We start from the raw sequence: 24,189 nt of genomic DNA on the forward strand, positions 1-24,189 counted from the left end.
GAATTGGGCGCCTCTTTGTGCACGATTTTCCGATATACACAGTATTGTGTTTATTGCCCCTTCTGCCCAGTGCAGGAAGCGTAGGTATACTCAAGAACGACGCTATATCGTGCAAATAACGTAGGAAGTACCATATTTAGCGACAGCGGTTCTCGGTACCCAAAGGTGGTGGAGGCGGCATTCTTCCTGCTGATAACCCTGCAAAAGATGTCAGATCTAGAGGAATGGCTGATCGCATACAGAGAATGAAAGATTGTGCTCACAATTAGCGCTGTATCCTTATGACCCTTAACCATTCCGCCGAAAAGTTCCAATGCGTACAAGTTCCTGTGGAGTTTCCACTCGGATATGATCTTGGTGCGTTGCTGAGTCCGAGTGGAGGCGTAGGAAAGTCACCAACAGATCTAAATGCCCAACGACCCTCTATCGCCGGCGGCTCGATTGGTTTGAGTCCTGGGCTTAATGGTGACAATGGTCGGACATCGACTCTTGAAGAGATGCCACTGAGTAGTGGTCCAGGAGCACCAGGTGCTGGGCGTATACCTGTGACTATTGGTGGTGGTGAGGCTGGGCCTCTTCGGTTTGGAAAACCAGGTGCTGGTTTTGATGTCAGAGTTGGTGACAGTGCTCCGCTACCTCTTGCAGGTGGCGGTGGCGGCGGTGGCGGTGGTGCTGTTTTTCGCAAGTGGGAGCGCTCCGCCGAACTTTGACCTGGTGCACATGTAGTTGTGGGTGCTGCTCCTGTGGTGGAGTTGACGCCTGAACCGTGGCCAGCTATCGGTCAACGAAGGAATATGCAGGGTTAAGACGAGAGGTCATGGTCCTGCTGTCCATGCAGGGGGAGCGAAAGTCATCCAGATATAAAATAAGGAGTCAAGGGAGCAGAAGACGACTCGTGATGAGCTGCCTCTCCCACTCCTCGATCTCATTGCAATCTACTTTCTGGGAGGAATGAGAGTCGGTGACCAGGTCGTAGATCGCTTTCGGTCCAGCTGTCAGTTTCACGCTTATTGCTGGGGCTCTGTCCTTTACAGTTGCCTGTAAAATATAACCCTGGTAGCTTTGGTACCATTTGTGTTGGCATCACCCTCCAGAATAGGATCTCTGAATCCACTGCCACTAAGCATCCCTCCTGTTGGGCCTGTACCTGATTTTTGGGCGCCTGTAAAATTCAATGCCACAGCCAAAAAGTCGACCCTGTTTCTGACTTTTAAATAACTTGCCTGTAAAAGGCGCAGAGCGATCGTCGGTAATTGCTGGCCTAAGTCGTGTCCCGCTCAATATTTGAGAAAGAAGTGCGCCTCGGTCCTTTAGTGCCTCTGAGGTGGGTTGTGCATTACCTGCGGAAGGAGGGGGTGGAGGCGGGGGAACTGGTGACATGTTTCGTTTGCGGTTGACGGAAGTGAGGAAGGAGCTGATAACGAAGGTGAACAAAATGCAACTTAGGCTGAAGAGCTGGCCTTTTATCCCAAACCGTTTTCCATCACGTGTACCATCGTGGCCTTCAGATGATGCCGATACCACCCCCTGAACCATAACCCACGACGCCTGGGCGTCCTGAAACGAGCTGCTTATGATAGGAGGGGGGGTAGCAGCCAGCATCGGGATGAGGGTGGTTCCAAGGCACCGGGGAAATGCGAATGAATAGTCGTATCGTGCGCATGGGCCATGTCTTACTCGAGAACGTCAACGACGCGTCGGGGTTGAAACCCCGATCTTTGTTATTCGTTGGAGTAGACCGTGTGTGATGGCAATAATTGCATTTGGCTTGTTTTATTTCTGTCGTTATAAAGATAATAGTAATAACAATAATACAAATACAAGAGGTGGTAGACTGATAGGTAGTAATAAAAGTGCCGTTCTCTCAAAGCCAGGGCGTCCACCCTTCATACATGTTCGCAAGGTTATCGACACTGGTTGCCTCCTGGATAACACGGTCGACTTGCTCCGTCACCTTGCACTTCTTCACCGCCTCAAAGTCACGACCTTCCAGCTTGTGCCGAACGCGTCGCAAGATATGCACTGCATATGCGTTTCGCTGGTGCGGTTGTATTTGTTGGCCTTGATGCTGTTGTTGTTGCGCCTGGTTGACACTTGTTCCATTCGCAAGATTCATTGCGGCCAATGACGGTGTCAGCTCTGCCTGGTCCCCTCCTGTGGTGCTCCACCGCTTCGACGAAGAGTCGACTGTTGCTGTAGACTTGATGCTTATGCTGCTTATCGACGCAAGACTTTCATTCGACATGCGGCGTCGACTACTACGTGAACGTGTCGAGATGCTATTATCAAAGGACGACCTCGAATCCTGCTGATTGACTCCAGATATATTGCTGCTCTCGCTCTCGCTTTCAGCGGCAAGTCCATGATGGCCCTCGCGCGGGTGTCCTTGTCCTACGTCAACTCCAGCACCGCCGGCACCGCCTTGCGGAGCTGTTGCCTCTATTTGCCAGTCAACCAACGGATCGTAGACAAATGCCTCCAGCAACGTAACCAAGATCTCCTTATTTTTCCGCATCACCTTCATGGTCTGCTCGCAGCCAATCCTAAAGTTGCCCTCGACTCCTGTCACTCCCAGACTCGTCAACATGTTTCGACTCAGTCGGAAGGGGACAATCTCCGGGATTCGCAGCCGCTTGCCTTTTTCAAAGCAAACATTGTAGTCGATGTGAACTAAATCGCCAGTCGTGAAGTCGATCAAGATATTGTCCAAGTGCCGGTCCCCCAATCCAATCACGTAGCCGATCATGGACATCACAGCGGTCGATCTTGCGAAACGGACCGATTTCCGCCACCATTCCTCCGCAGTAGGGCTTGAGGTCCAGATCTCGCGCTCCAGCAAGTCCGCAGGTGTCTCGTTTGCCATCTCATGATACAGATCCAGTAGCATCGACTTTGGCCATTGTCGCCTGGGGAGATTGGACGGCTGACCAGCCCTCTTTAGCGCAGCAGCCGCCTTTTCATGGTAAATCTCTGTAGCACGCTGAGGTGCCTGATGGGTTCCTGCCGGAGTGTCATCGTTCATCCATCGTGCCCACATTAGCTCCCGATGTTGCCACTTGGCGATAATGGTGAAGATCGAGACAGTATTCTCCACCCATTGAATCATGCCCGAGTTGTCGCTGAGAGGCACCACTGCATAATGACGCGCGCTCAGTTGCCTCGAGTTCGATTCTTTGTCCCGCTGCAGCATTCCATTTGTGATGCGAAGAAGCTGCATCACACGCTCGTCCAAATGAAGATCCTCAAGACCCTTGAACAGATAGGTGTAGCGCTTGCCATCTGATCCGACGAGAGTCAACTTCTTGGGCTTGGTCTTTGTCGGGATGACGACCACTTGTTGCTCAAAGGACTGGATGGTGACTCCAGACTCATGGCTAGGACTTGGGATATCGATGAGCGACGACTGGATGGAGGCCAGCTCCGGGCTCAGATTAGACAGTTGCAGGACTCTGGTTCCAGAGAGCTCCTTTCCGAGGTCTATGTAGATCTCCTTGAGCATGCCCAAGCCTTCAAAGAGGTTGCTCCAAGCCTTAGGTGATCGCAAGCACTCCAACGCCTCTTGTATTCTGCTCCTGAACATCGAGATAAACCAGCGCTCATGGTTCGATTCCGGGGTTGCGTTCGAGTCCTGCAGGCTCTCAAATGTTGCTAGCAGAGGGATCACAGACTGCTGGTAATTGTCCGACATAACCGCATCCTTATCTTCTACGCTCAACCCTGAAATCGCATCCAGTCCCTGATACTGCTCTGTCAGCTCCTGTAGCGTATTCTTCAGCTCCGGTAGGCCAGCCATCATCTTTTTGTACCAGACTTCCTCCCACAGGACTGTGATTCTCTCCAACTCCCGAATCAAGTGTTGGACTTGCAAGACCAGTTCCGGATGCGACTTATTCAAGAAGTCACCGATGGAGCACAATAGTCGTCGCTGACAGGCACTGTTGTGAGCCGAATTGGCGCCGACGACACAATGGAAGACGATGAGCTGTGGATACTGTTCTCCAATCTTGCACAAAAGATCCGCGATCAAAGTCTGGACCGGTTTCTCGGGGTGGTCGAGGCGGGCAAATAGCTGAGGGATGATGTTGGCCCATGGACTGACATTGATGCCAACCAGGTTCTCATGGAATGCGTCGTAGAGCTGTCCACCATGTTTGGCAAGGAGTCGTAATAATCGCAGTGTCGCCGTAATTTCGTCTGACACGGCTAAATGTGATAATTCAATCTCTGCCTCCTCCTCCCCGGACGTGGTCTATGGCGCCATCAAAAAAGGTGATGACGAATTACAAAGATGGACATTGGTAGGGGGCGTAATTTTTAACAGATGTTATCTCGTTACCTTTGTCTTTGGCTTATGGCACTCGAACTCCAACGCTGCAAACTGAAGGAACCGAAAGTAGCCGTGGATCGCAAGACGATACGCCTCAAGGATCTGCTGAAGTAGCGTCTGGAACAATTTAACAATCTCGACCATTGCGTTCTCTGACGCTGCTATCTCATCGATCTTCAATAAATGAACGCGGATGCTCTCATACACCGTTGGTTCGTCGAAAGGCTGGCCTGAAGCACAGTGCTTGACAAAGACACAGAAAATGTCCTGGTAATAACGTCAAATAAAAAATGGAAGGTCGTCAGCATTTTGATCGTTTTTAGCTGTATATCGGCCGTTCCTCCGTTTGGGAACGTGCGCATACCTTGGAGTGCTCCTCTAATTTTTCCACCCCAGATCTTTCCAAAATGCTTTTAAGTGTGTCATTCGCGACCATGGCCACTGGATGATGGAACCGAAACGACCCAAGCTCATCCAAGATACCCCACCCTTGTTTGTAGTGGTGTGTGCCATATGCGAACCAAGATTTCCTGTAGTTGGTTCCAACTTCGATAGCCTTCTGCAGACAGGTGGCTGTGATGGATTCAACCCTTGCCTGCACGGAATGCGTTGTCTCGTGCTCCAGGCTCAAGATATCCTCAAACGCCATGATGTTGCCCTCTGAAAGTTGGGGTTTTGTTGAGCGTGACCATTTCGCCATCTTGAGATAGATCTTGCTCTGAAACACAGCCATCGTCTGGTCGCCCCCTGCCGTCTGCGTAGAAGACTGGATTCTGCCCAAGATTCGGTTTGAAGCGCTGAGCGCTGCTGAATAGTCGTGCTTAGCCACTGCAGCTTTTGCCTCTTCAAATTGAATCTCTGGTGAGAGCGCTCCTTCCCAGGTCCGAGTGATGCTGCTGGCGAAGTCGTGGCATTCAGACCGACGGGCGATCTTGGATAGCAAGAATTTGAACTCATTCGATTGCTTACGAACCAACGAATCCTCATCTAGCACTTGCCTCTTGGCCAAGTTAACCAGAGCATCCAGGCGTACCCAGTACCGAAGATCCTTGTGAAACATATTCATTCTCAGCTCGTCCGGAACTAGAGCCAGCTGGTCCATGAACTCCTTGAGCGCCAGAGGAGTCGCAGACGTCGCAGTTTTGAGCATCATGGCATCAAGCAAGGTCGCGCTAGCGTGCTCCAGCCCATTGTACATCAGAAACTCTGCTGATGGCTCTAGGATATGCAGTGCTTGCTGCCGAATACGATCCAGCTCTATTGGCTGCAGTCCGGATTGCTGATGCACCTTGGTCGCAAAGAGATAGTTCCGCCCCACCAGTCCACTTCGATCAAACGCAAACATGTCCGGCGTTGTCCGTTCCTTACCAAACGTTCCATAAAACCCCTCTAGATATTTCCATGCCTTAGTTCCTTCATTGCTGCAATACTCCTTCAAACTCAGGGTTAGCGTATCATCGCTCCACAGCATTGTCTGCTTTGCGAATGTCTCGATGGAAATGGAGTCCATAAATTTCTGCAGTTGTTGGTAACTGTAAAGATCGCTCAGGCTATTTGATATCCCCTGGCAAAGAAAATTTGCAGGTGCGCTCTCATTGTCGGCAAAAGATCCCATCAAAGACATGGCTTCCTTTGCAGATTGCTCGTACCGGTTCTATGTATATCATGCCCAAATTACAGGAGTATGTTGGTAAGAGAACATGCTCAGAATGCAACACCAAGAAAATAAAATAGTCTATAATACCTGAGCATGCAGAACAGCAACGTTGATCCAATCCAGCGATACTTGTGAGAGAGCGAGGGCCTGGCCATCGTTAAGGCAAGCATTTCTGTATCTTGGATCTGTTGTTGAAACAGTTATTAGATTACGATTGATGCCATGCCTTATGCAACCATGGGCGATAAAGACATAGGCTTACATTGGGTAGAACGCTCCGAACGTGAAGTTTTAGATCTGCTGGAGTTCGACTGCCTAGTCATATCTTTGATGGCCCGTCGACACCATACGTATAGCCCTGAGATGGCATCCGAACTATTCGTTGCGACCAGTGCCTCGACTAAATGCAGAAAACCAAAGCAATCAGCGATATGCACCAAATGCTCTCAAGGACGCGAGCATATAATATGCAGTTCAGATTACCAAGATAAACCAACACGCGCTCGAATTCATCAAGCCATGGCAGAATGTCATTCACAGCCCCTCGACAAAGCGAATTAAATTGTTCTACCAGCAGCTAGCGCCAAGATCTTAGTTAGTCCAAGCAACTAAATAAAACACCATCTGTATTGCATACATATAAAAAAAAAAAAAAAAAAAAAAGGTAGCAAGACCCTTACCATGTATCCATTTCGAATGATAATTTCATGTTCGCCAATCGCTCTAGCTCCTGCAACAACACGACTCCTTATGCGTGATAACCAGTCATCCAACATTTTCTTGTTGGATCTGACGAACATAATACTGGGTTTCGGTGCCAGAGGGATCACACCAAGCGCTGTTCCTTGTTGTGCATTGTAGAACTGCAGCTCTATTCGATCCAACAACGAAAGGAAATCACGCAATTTGTTCTGTCTGCTTCTCGCAGCAACAATTATGCTATGCGAAAATGTGAAATTGTGAGATTGTGAGATTGTGAAATTGTGAGATTGTGAAATTGTGAGATTGCGAGATAATAATCTCAAGCGCGGAAGGACCATTCAAAAAAAAAACTTGATTATTACCCTGAAGCGTCTCCCATATACTTCTGGTCAGACTGCATGAGAGCGTTGAGTTGTTTTTCCAGAGCGTCCAGCGTCTGTTGCGGACCTCCGAATGGAGTTCGCAGCCTCGAAAGCACGCAGTATCTCGCGGTTTCCCACAGCGACCAATACCTCAAGAGGTTGAACGAGTGCTGGAATATCTCCAATTGTTCCGTAGCAATTGTTTCTAGAGTAGAAGCATCAGGCACATATGAACATGCGGCAGTGCGATTATAAGAGCACCAGCAGAAGCAAGAACTAACCTGTTCCATACTCCGAATTGACTTTGGCGAGAATGTCTTGTCCTTGGCATGAATGAAAGAGCCGCTGTAACATGTCTCCATCTTGCGGGAATCCAGTGCTCTCATTATCAGCGACATCTATGAGTTCCAAGTTCTCCTCGGCAGCCGCTAATGCGGAAAACACGGTGGAGAAATGTGGGTATCTAAATACTCCAGAGTTGGGACTCCTCAGGACCAAGGTCTATCATCACAGCGGTTAGGATGCTGCTCAATGTTTCGCATTCCTAATAAAGGATAAAAATGATGCATAACTCACCTTCAATGCCCTGATGATGTCTGTCTCCGGAATGTCATAGCACTGGAACGCAAACGAAAATGGATTCGCCTGAAAGGCGACCCTCTTCCATACTGCGCCTGCAATGGGCGAAATATCAAGCGACCTACACAAGCACGACGAATAACGTTAACGATAATGTACTTGAATATTGATGAGATGATGGACACAAACATAGATACACAAATGCACTCATTCTACGTACCTGTCTGTCATGGTAGCCAGGAACTGGGGCCCGAGGCTGAAGGAGCCGAAAGTACCAATAAAGCTCTCAAAGATAATCGCTATTGAGCCGCGCACCAGCTCATCCTCGTCGGCACCTAAAATTTTTTAGCTGAGGATGAGGAACGATTCGGGAGCAGACATATCGTATATGTATCAGAATGAATTATTCAAATACCTGCGATTGTTATCAACTGATGGAGGTTGGATGATATAGCCCTCTTCAGAATGACCCACGATCTCGAAGCAGATGATGCATCCCGGTAAGGTCGCATGGCTTGCAAGATACCCGAGCCCCAAATAACTATACATAGCTTTATAGACAGCGGAAAAAGCTTCCAGTGGGCTACAAGGGTCTGGACAGCCTTGAGCGAGATCCCCGCAGTAGTGACATCCAGACTGTTCGTGTCAATTGAGGTCGCTGGAGCGACATTGAGCCAGTCAGGTATAAAATGCTCCTGACTAAGATTGATAGAGCTAGAATGTTAGGAACCCAACCAAATGCTTACATGGTAAATTTCCAGAGCCTATTCTCAAGCCAAGTCGTACCTGGCAGAAATCTCTCTAAGCGCTTGAATAACTATTGCCAGGCGGGATTCGGGTACAATATCCAACGTTCCCAGCAAGCGTATGAAGATCAAATCAGCTTCACTTGGCCATAACTTGGCCATCTCCACGAGCAGCAGAATATCGAACGTCATATTTGAGATCGACGTGTTGGTCGATGCCCCAGTACGGCGGCAATCCGCTCGCTGAGTTCCGTGGTATTTTGTGCCTATAAGCCTTGAATTTTCCAGTTCATTCTTGCGGGCGGCTTCCGCGGCCTCTATGACGGAGCCCAGACTCTCTGTTTCCGACAAGCAGTTACCCAAAGCCAAGGATTGCAAGATGGCATCGACCTCATACATGACGCTGCTCCAAGTTTGCAAAGGTGTGTCTGCATACTCATGAGACGCCAAGGAAGCGCCCACCGCCGGTCCAGGGACGCATAAGAGAATAATATCGAGTAAATCCTGAGCGCAAGTAGATTTCATCGGCAGAAGCCAGCGCAGACGCATCAAATCGCCCTTTGGATGCACTGCCTCTAGCGTAACATTAGGGTGCATTCTAGGTTTCCAAGCTGCTAGAATCTAGAGACTATATATTAGGAAATATGCTGTTTGCAGTCAGATGAGCGAAGGGGCTGTGCTGCCATGCGTTTAATGTACCTTTCTCAGGATAGTTATCTTCTGTGTCCACGTTGCATTATCGATCTGTGTATTCTCGAACTGGGAGGCGAGGTAATGTATAGCCACCGGTTGTTGATTATAGAATGTCGACGGCTCGGCAAGGCTCAGCGCGAGGATAATTTCATTCCCTGTACAATGGGAACTGCCATATATCAGCCAGCTGACATTAATAATGCTTAAACTAGCATTAGTCATGTAAGTTCTCCTCACCTGCCGCGTCCAATGAGCTGGACAGCTTTCTGATGCTGGTAAGCGTGCTCACAGCGCGCTGTTGAATATGTACTATTCGATCCAGTTCTTGCGAAGCGTGTGCAATTAGAGCCTTGGCAATAATATCAAATGAGCTGTGGTTGAAAGGAGAGGCAGCACGAATAAGATACAGCGAACGCATGGCATTCAGAATTGGTCGTCATTCAAGTGATCATTTACCTAAGCAGCAAGCGTATGATATCAATTGACGACAATAGATCGCTTGGAGTCGAGTCCATGATAACTGTGTCAATATCCTTGATGAAGTACTCCAGAAGATCCTGGCCAAACCCTGCCACTTCGCGCCATTGTGCTGAAAAAGATGAGAGAGCATCTACAGCAGCCAGAAAGTATAAATGTATAAATTCACTATGCCAGTCAGACACATCGTCCCCACTCTGCACCTGTATATAATACGATCTGCATTTCTTACCTGCAATGTGCCGCCTTACAGTCTCGTTCGTCCCCCGATCTGTGTGCCATCCCACCAACAAGTCTAGAATCGACTTCATAAGAACAGAAGAGAGTTGAAAATATAGATTAGTTCGGTTAAATGTAGCGGATCGAATTATTACAGTCGACCGCCGTGGCAAGCCAATTATGGATAACATTCATTACTTTGAAATGCGGTTTCCATGCGTTAGGATGTTGTCCTGATAGAACAACAAGCTGATCTAGTGCGGGTGAAATTTCCTTGCAGTCCTTTGCATTGTCGAGAATATGTTGAATGTCCTCCAACATGACCTGTGTCGATTCAAAGTCGTATGTCGTTTTGACTCCTACAACAGTATAGCATTTAAGACGTGCATCAATAACCACTTTGTATCACACATTCCTGCCAGTTTTTAAGTTTGTCATGACCATTTTTGGTTACCATGACTGGGCCGCAGTCTGTCTGGGTCGCGCGGGTGGGAGGGTGCTGCTGTATGTGAAGACACCTGAGCAAGATGCTTTTGCTGTGGGCGACGACGCACGTTCTTCTATGAGAGGACAAGTGGCCATGAGGTGTAAGCCAAGTTGTCGAGTTGTGCCTTGAAAGGCCAGTCTCGCGTAACGAGGCGCCTACCATTGGCTTGGAAGATCAAACGAGGATCTGGCGGCCGTACGCTGGCTTGTGAGGGCGGTGTTGTCGCTTATTAAGAGCGCGAGGGAGTTAAGGTAGCTGAGTGGCAATATATGTGGTGATCAAGTTTAGGCAAGGGCAGGTTCGATTAAAAGTAGATGCAACATCGTTGAACTGGGATTAGAGAAATATTACTAGCCCAGGTGACGCAGTCGGTATTTCTTCCCTTGACTCTACTTTCCTCCACCCAGCTTGCACACACGAATCTTTCACCGTAACCTCTCTACATCTGTCAAAGTGGCTGCCAGACAGGAACTACGACAGGCCAACCTAGGGGCATGGCTACAGAAGCCTGGTATGCCAACATGATCATGCTTCGTTGAGGTGGTGCCTGACTTGGATGCGGATCGTGCTAACAGCGTGCTCCGGAATCATAGATACCTCGGCCCTCAAGAATCTGGACTCGAACATCAAAAAGAACACAGCGTTCATCAAGAAATGTAAAACAGGACTCACTGCCGATGTTTCACCTCAGTTGCTGAATGACATCAGGAAGCTCAGTCTCGAAAAATACATCTCAGAGATCGTTGCCGCCATCCTAGAGGGACTCTTGCGCTGCAAACTCAGTGCCGATGTCGCCGCCGCAGTGGAGGTACGGCTAAACAGAACAACATAACATATATTCAGACTAACTGTAGAAAATGCATGGATCTGATGCGTATATCATACTTTGCCAGGTTATTTCGGCCCTACATCAGAGATTTCCAGACACTTTTACGCCATTGTTCACATATCATTTGGCAAAGGCACTCGCCCCATCGCCAAAGCTGACACATCAGCAACTAGCACAGGCAGGATCGACACCAGAGCAACGTGAAAAAGAGGAAGTCGCGAGAGTTTCAAGGCAGCGTATTCTATGCCGTGTTGCTACGGATCTGTGGCTGGTTGGAATCTTGCGCAACGTTGAAGATGGTGTAGCGACTCTGAACGCAGAGGGCACAGCAGGTGTATCCAGTAAGGCGGGACAGGTAACCAAGGACAACGTCGTTGGCCTATTGATCAATCCGAGCAAGGATTCCAGAGGAACCGCTGCCGATAGTTCAAAAATGTTCCCCAACTTTATCTTCACCATTCTGCATGACCTGGTACGGAATATTGTTGTTAGGGCAATGCCATGTACACTAGGATGGGGCCACTTGTAGAATGGACCATTGACGCTTCTATTTTTGTTTCACTCAGCTTGCTGGAGACAAGGACCATGTCAACCTTCCCATTTTGTTGACAGTGCTGAAAATTCATGGCAAGGATTTGACTGGGACCCTTCCTCGAAAATCAAAGACGTCTGGCGACGGAAAGGATACCGAGATAAAGACTCAGGCGCCAGAGGAAGGAAGCGTAGCCCAGCCTGACAACTTTGTACCTGGGGCTCAGCAATCAATGTTCAAGAACATGTGCCTAGAGTATTACAGGAATCTGGAGAACCATCTCGTTCGCGACCATAAGGTAAGACGAAACTTTTGCATAGAGCGATCTCTGACAGGTCCTTGAGATATCAAAGGCATAAAAAGAAGATAAACCAACTAGTCATTGATCATCGCTCCCTGTATTAGGACTTGATAAAACTCGAGCGAAAGAATGAGGCGTCCCTGTTTTCGCGTGGAGAGCTATCAGAGGAGCGTCAGCAGCAATACGAAAAACAATACAAGGCGTTTGAGAAACTGACAGCATCGACCCAAACAGTCGCCGATGCATTAGACGTGGATATGCCTGTGCTAGAGGACGAGAAGGAGGACCTGATTGGCATTGTCGAGTCATCCGGTGGAGCGGAAGAGAAGGGATCCAGTAGCAGCGTTTTTGAAGATGAAGATAACATTGTGTTTTACGAGCAGATTCTGGATCTTCGTACGCTTGTCCCGAAGATTTTTTTGGAATCATCAAAGTCGAAAAAGGACAAGAAGGACGAGGGCAACGACGGCGATAAAGATAACGATAAGACTGTAAGCAAGGATGAACACTCTCCAGCAGAAGTGGACAGTGGAGCAAAGAACAACGCTCATCAGCTGGACGATCTCGACGAATCTGCTGACCTCATAATGGAGAGCATCGATGCAGAGCTGGAGGATTTGAATCTGGATGACCATACTGGGACGGAGTCGTTTCTTGCGGAGGAGACCGTATCGACCATTCAGGAGAGCTCGACAACTGCCTCCAAAACTACGGCGACGCAGCTGGATGCATTCCTGGCGAAGCTGCCTTCGATGTGCAACAGGGATATGATTGACCAGGCTGCGGTTGACTTCTGCTATTTGAATTCGAAGCTGAGCCGCAATCGGCTCATTAAGGTTGGTGTCTGCTTGCATACTAATTTGGTCCGCAGTTGCGGATCTGAATTTGAAAGATGAACTCGACTTTTTTTTTACAATATATGCCTCTATCTCGTGGTTTCTAGACGCTCGTCCAAGTCCCTCGTGACAGACATGACCTTCTTCCGTACTACTCGCGTTTGATTGCTACATTCAAACCATTCTATCCGGATGTGGCTGAAGAAGTCCTAGCCGCTCTGGAGCGCGAGTTTCGCGGACTGTTGCGCAAGAAGCATCTAGACCTCTCCGAGTCCCGCGTCAAAAATATCAAGTTCCTCTCTGAGCTCGTCAAGTTTAGCATTACGCCTCTGCCAATCATCTTCCATTGTCTGAAAGTCTTGCTTGAGGACTTTGTACCTCAAAACATCACTGTTGCCTGTTCACTGCTGGAGACGTGTGGTCGTTTTCTCAAGCGCAAAAGTACGGCTACATCCACTCGGTTAGATGCGATGCTGGATATTCTGAAACGCAAAAAGGCTGCACTCCATCTTGAGCCCAGGTTTTTGCTCATGATCGATAATGCCTACTACCAGGTAAGCCAAAAAAGGACAAGAAGCCCATTAGTACACGTAGCTGCGCTTGCTCGACTTATGACTGTAAGGAAGCTAACCACTATGCCTATTCGCCTCAGTGCAATCCCCCTGAGCAAAAGACAAGGCAAAAACGTGAAATCCCGCCTATCGAGCAATTCATCCGCAAGCTGCTTTACCTGGATCTCTGCAAGAAGAATGTGGAGACGACTCACAAACTGTTGCGCAAGTTGAACTGGGACAACAAGGAGGTGAGGACCAGCATTGTATACATTTCGCTCGTATTTTGCCAGGAAGGAATATTGCTAACTAACACGGATGTGTTTGCTATGTTGTCAGGTATACAATGCTGTCTTACGCTTGTTCAGCAAAGTCTGGAAGATCAAGTTCAGCAATATTCATCTCGTGGCCATCCTTGTTAATGGTCTCAGTCGTTACCACTCGGACTTCTCGATCGCCGTTGTTGATTCCGTGATCGAAACGATCAAGGTTGGACTGGAGCAGAACAATTTTCGACATAACCAAAAACGCATTGCCGTTGTCAAGTTCTTGGGGGAACTATATAACTACCGTGTGGTCGATTCTCCGCTCATCTTTAGCACGCTGGATACCCTTATCTCAACAGGCCATGGTATGTTCATCCCTGATTTCTCTATGCGGAGGAAAGGAGGCGCATCATGGAGTCATTATGTTCACTCACGGTTCACTGTCTCTATATCTCAATAGAGCAAGGCAGAGCTTCCCCAGATAGGCCTTCTCCAATCGATGCGCCAAACGACTGTTTCAGGATCCGTCTGGTCTGCACGCTGCTGGACACCTGTGGAATGTGCTTCGACCATGGAAGTTCCAAAATTAAACTTGACGCGTTCTTCGTGCTGTTTCAAATGTATATTCTCTCCAAGGAGGCAGTTCCTTTGGAGATTGAGTACATGATCGAAGACACCTTCACGGAACTTCGCCCTAAACTGAGACGCTTCCAGTCCTATGAGGAGGCGTTCGCAGCTGTCGAGGCTCTTCATGGCCCGCTTGGCAGCGCAGACCATTCTTCCATGGCACAGAATGATGATTCGGAATCTGAGGAGTCGGAAGGGGATGATGATGGTGATGACGATAACCAGGACGAGGATGAAGACGAGGACAGTGACGAGGAAGACGATGGCCTTGATGACGAGGAGGAGACACATGCTATGAGACAACCTGACGATGAAGAACAGGCTGTTGTCCTTACAAACCAGCACAAGCCTGTCGAGGCCGTGGACGAGGATTTTGAGCGCGAATATCTTAAGATGATGACAGAGAGTCTTGAGTCAAGAAAGTTCGAGAGAAAGCATCTTGCGCTTGATGTTGCCATCCCAGTTCTGAGATCTGCAGGTGCGTTTGTATCAGCGGGAACGGACTCTTATTGCGTCCAGATGACGCAGTGTAATTAACCCTCGCTATATTTTTCTTGCATCCTAGATCGTCGTGAAGAACCGACTTTCAGCAATCCGGATCATGTTGCGTTCACACTTCTTACCAAGAAAGGCAATAAGCAGCAACTGAAGACTGTTGGATTGCCAAGCGACAGCGCCCTTGTCATCAATACACGGAACCAGCGCGAAGCCGAGCGCGAGGAACAGCAACAGCTGAAGCAGCTGGTTTTGGAGTACGAAGTACGAGAAGAGGCGAATCAACGTGCAGGTAAGGATTTGCTCTTGATTTGCCTTTAGGCTACAAGATGCGCAGCATTGTTTTCTCTATTCAACAGCTAAAATCATGTCATTGTCATGCTACACTAGCCCTAGAGCAGTCGCTGCGGAATCAAGGAATTCGACTCAACTTTACAGAAGATAACAGGCGTGGCGGAGGTACGATTAATCGAGATCAAAATAATGCGCGCAACGATCGAGTTGATCGCGTGGGCTTTGGACCAGACCCCATCAAGAATAACTCGCGATGGGCACGCAACCAGGCAGTCGGCGTGGGTGCTGGTTTCGGAACCGAGAGCGCACTCACGAATCTGGGTGTCGATGGTTATGAGAGACGACCCACTGGAGGACAGACGAATCGAGGGCGAGGCTCAGGAGCGTACGGAAGGTAGGTTTAATGGCGATCGACATTGTGCGTTATGTTATTGTTGTACGAGCTGGCGGACCAATTCTAAAATGCTCTTTTCATGTTTTCTTATAGACGCTGATACACCTTTGAGGTTCGACTATTCGCCTCAAATGAGATGAGTGTCTGAAATGGTTTCCTCTCTCTCTATTCAAAGTGGCCTCCTTTTATTTGCATCGATCCTTGGAAGAAACCTTGGACAATGCTCTGCGAAACTCTACTAAGGGAGCAAGAGTGCCAGAATTGTTCGCTCTGCACTAGTTCGTGTCGATTGATATGGTGCAATCGAATGGTTGTCCTTGCAGCCTACAGCACCTTTTACGTCTCCTGCACATGTCTTCAGCGCATTTCCCATGCACACATATTGCGTCTCTGCAATCCTCATAAAAAATAATAAACACGGAGAAAATGTGTTTTGTAAAGCGTATGGTAATTCGTGTTTCACAGAAATAAACAATGGATTTCCTCATGTGGGATCGTGCTTTCTTTGAGGCCATGGTTCTCATCAGCAGCTGACGGAGCGTAGCGGCTCGTCCTCAAGCAAACAATTTTCTCCGCATACATCAAGCACATCTACCGGACTGAGAACGTATATTGGGTTGCGGGCTCGCCAAGAGGGTGCCGAGGAAGAAGGTTGCAGAGGCATGAATCGGGACGTAGAGCAAAACTACTAGCTGCATAGCTGTCCACACCAGTTTTTGGTCCCATTCTTCGCTTCTATAGACGGATTCATCCGGCAACCCGATCCTCAAGCAGATGCTGTGTCGCAGCACGCGCTATGGTAGGAATAACTATTGTTATGCCATACACCACACAGAGTGCAGCTGAATGCGGCGTGTCGATTGTAATCAGAATGATACATATTTTGTTTGCTCAACGTGCCTCACATCAAAGACACAAAAGGCCACTAGCCCCTCGTCCTCCACGTCGTGAGGTGAGCAGTATTTTTTCATCCATTCCATTTCAGTTCCAGCCATATACTTTGTGGAAAGAGTGTTGCGTCTTTTTTCAGAACTTGAATGTTAGTTCTCGCCACAGGTATTTGGACTAAGCAAGGCGGGCCAATTAGAGAAAATGAGCGAGAGCTAAAGCAACGGTGTTGCTCGTTGTAACGCGTGCTTGGCCATGAGAACTAGACATACAAATCCCTAGTCCGAGGAATAAACGTACCACTCTCATACTGTTTTATATGCCCTCGTTTTCAGATATATAGGCGAAATGAACTGAGGGAGCCGTTGGGGCTGATTTCGTATAAATAAAATACCACTCACCACACACCCATCTACGCCTCAAGTGCCAAGACGCCCGAGCCACCACGATGAAGTCTATTCTGGTTGCCTCCGTCACTGCTACCCTCTTGATGAATGCCTCCTTCGCTTTTACTGATTCTTTTGGGCGCAGAAACAACACTAAGTTTTTCCTCTCCAACTTCATGACCTTTATGAGGGTTACTCAGAATTGACGGAACACCCTGTAGTGGTGAGCAGCGCGACTGTCCGCGCTCTTTCTATGGACTTTACTTGCTTCTCAACTGTTGACACTTCACCGGTCAAGCTTCTAGACTGCAGAGATGATTTGAAGACGCTTAATACCAACATCAACGCGGCTTGCAGTCCTTTCGTGAACAGCAAGGGCCAGATTCCTTCGGGTTGCTTTGCTGCCAATAATTTAGCGAATGTCACCTTCGCCCGCCCTTTTAATCTCTAGTCTTGTTCGGACTATCCAAAAAATATGATTATTATTCAGAAAAATAGCATTATAGATGTACAAGTGTGTGAATGGGAACTATTTGGCGACCAATAGCTTCTCTGCGACCCAGGCATCGTATCTACAAAAAAATGGAAAGAACAACAGTCAACTACTGCATGCAACACACTCTCACGGCTCAATCCTATTGTGCAACAAGAACGAATAACTTACCTTGACGCGTATCCCTTGTAGTGAACCTTGTACTCATATGCACCCTGCTGAGTTTTGCTGTCTCGAATCGCGGTGATCTGGGCTTCAAACGGTATATCATACTCCGCTGGCGCCACCACTTCGTCTCCAGTCTTGAACTTTGGAGTCGTGATGCTCGCGCGCTTACCCCGTTGTGGCCGCCTGCTACGGTGCATTAGAAGTTCAATAGCGTCGTTGACGACTGCATTGGCTGCGTCCCACCTTGGTCGACCTTTTTCCCGTGCATTGATTTTTGATACATCTTGAGGAGCATCGGAAACGTCCTCTCTGTAGTTGTCCTGAACCTGACTGTCGTTGTCTTGAATCTGACTGTCGTTGATATCGTTTTCCTCAATCGTTTTCTCAACTTCCTTCTCTGGAAACTCTAACACAACCTCTGAGAGATCACACAGCGACTCACTGCGGCTGATGGTGGAGACGCAAGAAGATAATGATGACCCGAGGCTGTCAAATTCAGATACAGTGTCGTCCCAAGGATCTGGATTGGATGCGTCCTCATCAGAAAGAACCGGATCAGGTTCAGGCGTCATTGCGATCGTCGCGGAAGGAGCTTTCTCTACAGCTGCAGCATCACTCCCTGTAATATTGGTTCCGCGCTCTTTTGTGTTTGGTTCGCTAGCCTTCTTGGCGATAACCAGAGACGCAACCATCTTAGAGGCTACCAAAGACGTGCCATCATCCATCGAGGATGTTCTTGGAGCTTCGTGCGCCTCTGACACAGGCTCTGGCGGTGATTCTTGGACGACTGAATTGGTCAGGGAGGCTGTAGTTGGTCCTTTGTTGGAGTTCTCGGCAATGATAAAGTCTGCGGATGATCCAGAGGCATGTGTTAGTAGCGGAGGCGTTGAGTCGGTGGCAGTCCTCAAAGTGGGATCAGCGATAGGATAGATCGGCAGCGACAATTCACGGTCCACAGCACTTAGTGGCTTGACCTCCTGATCATCCGTCGATTGATTGGTCGATATCACGTCTGCTGTATTGCCTTTCGTCCTGCAATCAGACGCCTGCGACGAGTGAGGAACGGATACAATTTCATGAGCTACAGAATCCACTGTCTTCCTGCGCTTGGATGGCTTGTTAGCCTTGGCATCAGCAGGGCGAGGGTCAGTATCTGGCACTGACTGACAAGTGGATTTTGAATCTTGACGTGAAAATGCCACAACATGCGAAGGATCTGGTGTCAGGGCCGCGGCTCTACTCCCATCTCCATTCACAGAAACTGGCGCCTTGGCACGAGAGCGGACTGAGCGCACGTTTGATCCCAGATCAAGCATAATGGAACTATCCTTGATGGTCCACTGCAAAAGACCCTGAAGCTCTTTGCTTCGTATCAATGTCAAAGCCGCTTCGCTATTTGAGGCCGCCATCACCGCCGCGGAAGTACTTGATTCGGCGCCAATCAATACGGGAGACTTGGCAGCGTTCTTCCTGCTCGATCTAGCCGACTCTGGTATTTCTTCTGAAGCCTTGGCGATGGGACTCTCGACATCGACATTGACAATGACATCTTCGTCGTCATCGACATCGACGTCGACGTCGACCTCGATGGTAGGGGCTGGAGAAGAATTATGGGCTTCTGAGGAGGTCGATATAGTGTCGACAGAGGAATGCTGTTCAGTTTTGATGCGTTTTGGTGCGGGGGGTGACGCTTCGGCTCTGTGTTCTCGTTTCCTAAGTCTCTTCCTCTTTGGCCCAGCAAGATATCCCTGTTCGATCGCCTCATCTTCATCAGCACCAGCTTCGTCCTCAGGAAGACTGTTCATAATAGTCCATTCCTTCAGCCGATCCAGCTCAGATTTTGATTTTTTGACAGGCAGGTGCGCTTGCGGTGAATGCAGTTTTGGCTGCAGCGTTGATTTTAGCGTTGGCTGTAGCAATGGCTGTAACACCGGCTGTAGCGGCGGTTCATACGGTGGCTGTCGTGACAGATCCTGTTGCTGCTGTACTCGATGCTCTGGGCGAGGGCTTCGAGTTGGTGTGCTGGAGCGATTCCTGACTGAACCAGGTCCATCTCTCGGCAAACTGTCCTTGATGGTCCACACCTGTAGTCTTTCAAGCTCCGTTCGATAATGTTTCGATTTGGTACGACTCTTGTTAACGCCTGTGTCCGTCTTCCCCCTAAATGAGCGTTTAGCGGCAGTTTTGGTACCGGCACCTTTCTTTCTTCTGGAGGAAGTCGAGCTAGAAAATGGTTTTGGTGGCGTAGTTGAAACACATGTCTCCGATTCTGCCGAGACAGCAGAAAAATCGCAAGGTGAGGAAGGTCCTGTAATGTCAATATAATCGCCATCATAGACCTCTTCAGCAGGAGAATTGGATGGATTTGGTGTCCCGCTCCTACGCCTCCAGTGGACTGTCTCAGTCGATGCGGTTGAGACAGGCGTGCCGGAACAACTTTCGTCACTCACTTGGTTGCTCGAGGTGGCGGTAGGCAGGATACAGGCCCAGGGATCAGCCTGACTTACGTTAACGAAGTCGCCATTGCTTTCGAGCGTTGCCCCGAGGACTGTGAATTCTAAAAGGCGATATGCTAACTCAAACTCATCTTCTGCTGTCGCTGACGATTCTGGCGGTTGCTTTGCGGATAAAAGAGTGGAGAGGGACTTGAAACGCGGAGGAGCCTTATTGACGACCACGCGGCACAGCTGGACATTCGTATTATCGCTCCGTGGCTTGAGACTACCATACGGGCGCGTTTTTCGAGACAACTCCAATGGCCACCAAATGACGGATCCTGGTTTCGCCCTGCTCTTGCTTTTCTTTGACGCCTTGAGTTTTAATTCTAAGCCAGTGGGATCCTGTGCTGTGATAGTGCCTGCTGATTTTTCCAGTATCGGTGCTGTGGCGGTGCTATTTTTTCCAGCACGTGCTGACATTGGTTTATATATAAGTGAGGATGCTGAAGTAAACGTCGTCGTAACCTGCAGGGCAGTAGCCCCGAAAGATGGCATGGAAACGCTCAAAGCTGTAGCGTCCTCGTTGTCCATGGCCTTGAATCGAGGTCGCGATATAGTCGTCTTCCCTGTAAGCGCTGCCTTCAACTCCGCTATTCTTGCCGCAGCTAAGACAGCCGACGCTGAATTGCCATGTTCCTGCTGTCGTGTGATCTCCTCGATCTTTTTGAGTATAGTTTTCTTGCCCACTCCACGGGGCACCTTATTCTTCGAAGTTCGCTGCTGTATACGTTGCTGCCCTGATGGTGCAAGATCTTCCCATTGCTCTTGGTCCTCCAGCCCATGTTGCTGTTGTTGTCGCTGGCCATAACTATAGCTGTGCTGCAACTCCTGTTCATACGGCCGATCTTGATAAAGCCCAGCTTGGTGCTGTTCAGGCGTCATAGGCAAGAGATGCTGTTGAGGACGCGCGTGTTGTGTATACGAGTCATTCCAGTACTGTTGTTCTTGGTATTGAAGGTCATAGGGCACGACTTGCCCCGACGAAAAGTGAAGAGGTTGCTGCAATGACTGGCGATGGAATTGGTGGTTTTGCAACTGCTGGACGAGGTATATGTGTTCTTGAATGCGCAATTCGGTATTCCTTGTCGCCATCGCGACTTCTGGTAATGATAATTGATTATGGCATGACATCAATCGCCAGGGTAATCCTGAAGGAACATCGCCGCTCAAATACGCCAATGCACGTTTTACACCTCGATTCTTCATGAACTCCCTGCCATAGAAACTCACATAGCCTCGATAGGGCTCTTGTTCGGGGTGAAACAGCTTCAGACCTGAAATGTTACATATGGAGTACTTGAAGTCCTCAAGGAACCGCACGACTATCAGGTCTGGGTCCTTTGAACCGTCTTCACGAGGCATGATCTGCGGCATTGTGGGATCCATCTGGCTCCTAGGGACTGTCACCGCGAGCCACCAGAATTTAGCCGCTCCTCCATCCTGCGGGTCGACGAAAACGATATAGGGCGCATGATGAAAGGGATGATCCACACTGACGATTGAGCTGATGTCGAGTGGTATTGGTGTCGGCATAGGCCAACTGTATTCGGCTGCGCATGTTGTTTGTGCAGGATGAGGCGAGGCAGCACGGGGCATGAGCGGCCTAAATGTGGGATAACGGAATCCTGAGGGAAGTAGATCGAACGTTGAACCCATCAAAGGATATGAGCTATGTGCCGTGTCTGCTGATCTCGAGGTCTTCTTGTTGGATAGTTGTCTTCGTCCTGGCTTGTCTCCCTCCTTCTCCCTCGCAACGCCCATCTTCAACTCTGCCCTGATCTGCTTCTGCCTTGCCTTGGCTTCCGACTTTGCCGTTAGCTTTTGTTGCTTGAGCCTCTCCGCTTCTAAAGCACTTTGGGCTGCCTTCAGCTCCATTGCCGCCTAAGTCACCAGATATGCAATAAGAGTATGATGATTAGCCGACCTATGATGAGCCAAGACTGCTTTGAGACTCCAACCTTGGCTTACCTCTCGCTCAGCCTTGCGTATCCGCGCGACGATAGCATCACTGCTCCTAGATGGCCATGTGACGCCGTAGATGGAAAAATGTCGATGACAGCGCCTGCATTCCATCGATGGACCCATCTCATGCTTCGGTACAGTATTTTTGCAGGACTTACACCGGATGGGGCCGAGGCTGACCGTGGTTCCGTCCCCTGTGCTTTTGTCATTAGCGGACTCCTCGCTTTCGCTAGTCCTCCTCACGCTATGTTCTGATGCTGACGTATATGTCGCATCGTCGCTTCCCTGTGTAGTAGTCCGCTCCACAGACTTCTCAAGTATTGCTCGAGCTGAGCTGTGGCAGAGAAAGTCGATGGACATGCGGAAGTTTTTCGATGAGCTGTGTGAAGTTTCCGTTTCCTCATATGCCCCAATTGGTCCTGAGTCGTCCTGTTCATCGCAAGTCGATCTCCGCGTATGATTGTTCGAACGATGTTCGTCTTCCTGCTGCTCAATGATTTCAGATATGTGCATCGGCTCAAAATATGAGACTAGTCCTTCTAATGCCACCTCAAAGTCTTTATCCACGGCTTCATCATTCTCCAGAATTATTGAAAATGTTGAGCTTGGAGAGTCATTGCCAATATCACATGAAGCTTTTTGGTCTGGAATACTACACGAATTCTCCATGAGTAATGGTGTAGGTTCTGCCGATGCCGCTGAAGAGTCGCCCTCCTGCTCAATGATTTCATGGGCATTGAAAAAGGTTCCCTTGTCGCTGCTGGCAGCGATGTGAGTTTCCGACGTCGTAGATGTAGCGGGGTCATCTGCAGAGATCTCGGACCCGATCTGCGAAACTGGCGTGAGTGGCCCGGCTGTGCTCGGTATAGTGTCAAACTCGACAGGGGGCGAGGTCGTCTTTGGCGGTGTCCGTGTTTGCTTCGGTGTCGCCTTTGCTATCATTGTCGGGTAATAATTCACTAGTAATTGAAAGGCAATATGAGCCTGTTAATACTACGGTATTGCTCCGTCAAAACGACCAGCGCTCGTCAACGCACCATTTTTGCCTCGAGTTCTAAGTCTCCTGCTTAAAAAGCCATGACTTTCCGGCTTCAAAGTAGGACTGGCCGGGCTCACTGTCGTTGTGACCCTGGACTTGTTGTATCCGCCTTGACCACGGCTAATAGCGACATAACGCAAATAAGCGACTGAAATTAACGAGAGAAGCGCCAATGGCAAAGATATCAAATGCCAGGACACGGACGTACTCCCGAATGCTGCCTACCTTTCACACGTCGCACATAGACATTCCTGATTGTTGACCCCGAAGTAGTTGTCGCCGTAATGCGTGGTGATCTCATCGTTGACATTAATGCGTCTCAAGACTTTGAAGTAAATAACGTTACTGCCAGCAGACATGAAGCTGCAGTTAGGGTCGCAATCGTGCTATGCGCATAAAAATAGAAAAAACTGCTTTAGCACGCTTGGTGATTAAAAAAGGTACAGTGTGATTAATCAAACGACAATAAAGTACTGTACATTGACAAAGCGGGCAGGCCCAAGAAAGAGACATGTTCCACGTCGACTCGTTTTGATGACGCTGAAGTCGCTGGTTCTGTTCTCAAGGTCCTTCTCCTCCTGCTCGTTCAATATGGCGATAGTTCCGGCGCAATAACGCAGCTCGAAACCCGCTTCGAACGAACGGTTTGCAATCACACATGCCTCGGACTTGTTCGTCACTGCCGAATATCGATCCGTCTGCGAGATTTCGAACCCTGCCATTGGTAGATAAATGTTGAGATAGCGGCGAGCATGCCTATGGAAGCCATTGTAGACACGTCGTCGAATATCCAATAGTTAAGGTAGATGTCCTTTGTCCATTAGTATCCATCTGCGATTCAGCCGTAACAAAACGTACGTTGTAAAGTCCTGAATTTCTTTATCCGTCTTGAACAGCTTTTTGACGGACTCGATCCTAATCGTACGGACAGAAGAGTCAGGCGAGGGTGTTGGTTAGTCCTGTGCCTTATTACTAGCTACACCGGAAACAGTAGCTTCTTTGTTACAAGCACCATTGCATTCGCCCCTTACTCCAACAAATCCTTGACTGCCTCGTGGACTTTGCGATCCATAACGACCCTGCATTGGATGATGTCGAGGATTTTTTCTGGGGCAAGGCACATGGGGCGGTAGTCCTTGTTCATCTTGTGGGTCTGGAACCAGAGGTTGATTCCGTCGAGCAGGATGTCCGACAGGAGGTCGTCCAGCATGGAGAGTGTTTGGAGATCCATGTTTTTCGATCACCGAGCCGCTCTGCTCACCCGCACGACGTACGCGACACTCACGCTCCTGTTCACGCGCACGCACTGGTGACCGAATTGATGTTGAGTCGTAGATGTGATGAGCGCCAGCGAGGTAGCAAAGGCGGCTGAATGAAGCGG

General features: G+C 49.0%; 4 protein-coding genes across 4 annotated transcripts; 1 reads left to right on the top strand and 3 right to left on the bottom strand.

Moving 5' to 3' along the window:
• Window positions 1-19: 19 nt before the first annotated feature.
• Window positions 20-1,419, bottom strand: BC939DRAFT_490830 (uncharacterized protein). Its single transcript, XM_051559466.1, has 3 exons — window positions 1,224-1,419; window positions 322-774; window positions 20-228 (listed from the first exon to the last, which is right to left on the bottom strand). Exons 1-3 carry the CDS (start codon window positions 1,378-1,380, stop codon window positions 137-139), a joined length of 702 nt encoding a protein of 233 aa, XP_051414939.1. The 5' UTR covers window positions 1,381-1,419; the 3' UTR covers window positions 20-136.
• A 347-nt stretch (window positions 1,420-1,766) lies between these two features.
• BC939DRAFT_443330 (uncharacterized protein) lies at window positions 1,767-10,635 on the bottom strand. Its single transcript, XM_051554524.1, has 20 exons — window positions 10,409-10,635; window positions 10,217-10,322; window positions 9,961-10,121; window positions 9,776-9,848; window positions 9,523-9,676; window positions 9,304-9,437; window positions 9,073-9,221; window positions 8,414-8,994; window positions 8,043-8,326; window positions 7,848-7,962; window positions 7,625-7,748; window positions 7,330-7,549; window positions 7,049-7,253; window positions 6,665-6,923; window positions 6,468-6,561; window positions 6,247-6,384; window positions 6,072-6,169; window positions 4,692-5,981; window positions 4,337-4,594; window positions 1,767-4,249 (listed from the first exon to the last, which is right to left on the bottom strand). Exons 1-20 carry the CDS (start codon window positions 10,409-10,411, stop codon window positions 1,865-1,867), a joined length of 6,831 nt encoding a protein of 2,276 aa, XP_051414940.1. The 5' UTR covers window positions 10,412-10,635; the 3' UTR covers window positions 1,767-1,864.
• A 170-nt stretch (window positions 10,636-10,805) lies between these two features.
• Window positions 10,806-15,859, top strand: BC939DRAFT_421166 (armadillo-type protein; the record flags this gene model as incomplete). The annotated part of the gene is made up of 11 exons (XM_051553085.1): window positions 10,806-11,057; window positions 11,143-11,550; window positions 11,645-11,908; window positions 12,016-12,747; window positions 12,855-13,301; window positions 13,400-13,549; window positions 13,638-13,929; window positions 14,025-14,669; window positions 14,757-14,978; window positions 15,077-15,374; window positions 15,468-15,859. 11 exons carry the CDS (start codon window positions 10,806-10,808, stop codon window positions 15,472-15,474), a joined length of 3,717 nt encoding a protein of 1,238 aa, XP_051414941.1. The 3' UTR covers window positions 15,475-15,859.
• A 7,170-nt stretch (window positions 15,860-23,029) lies between these two features.
• BC939DRAFT_394289 (uncharacterized protein) lies at window positions 23,030-23,563 on the bottom strand (the record flags this gene model as incomplete). The annotated part of the gene is made up of 2 exons (XM_051552143.1): window positions 23,030-23,194; window positions 23,288-23,563. Coding segments are annotated over 2 exons (441 nt in total), but the record flags the coding sequence as incomplete, so codon positions are not given.
• Between the last annotated feature and the right edge of the window lie 626 nt (window positions 23,564-24,189).

This window comes from Gamsiella multidivaricata (assembly GCF_025024155.1).
Source record: "Gamsiella multidivaricata strain RSA 2152 chromosome Unknown BC939scaffold_14, whole genome shotgun sequence".
NCBI lineage: Eukaryota > Fungi > Mortierellomycota > Mortierellomycetes > Mortierellales > Mortierellaceae > Gamsiella > Gamsiella multidivaricata.

Coding starts and splice junctions, on each gene's coding strand:
- BC939DRAFT_443330 (XM_051554524.1), bottom strand. Junction 8,995..9,072: donor AGATAACTATCCTGAGAAAG/GTACATTAAACG, acceptor TATAGTCTCTAG/ATTCTAGCAGCTTGGAAACC. Junction 4,250..4,336: donor GCCATAAGCCAAAGACAAAG/GTAACGAGATAA, acceptor ATGGCGCCATAG/ACCACGTCCGGGGAGGAGGA.
- BC939DRAFT_490830 (XM_051559466.1), bottom strand. CDS start 1,380: ATGTCACCAGTTCCCCCGCCTCCACCCCCTCCTTCCGCAGGTAATGCA. Junction 775..1,223: donor TCGCTCTGCGCCTTTTACAG/GCAAGTTATTTA, acceptor GTTGACCGATAG/CTGGCCACGGTTCAGGCGTC. Junction 229..321: donor TGGAAACTCCACAGGAACTT/GTACGCATTGGA, acceptor GTATGCGATCAG/CCATTCCTCTAGATCTGACA.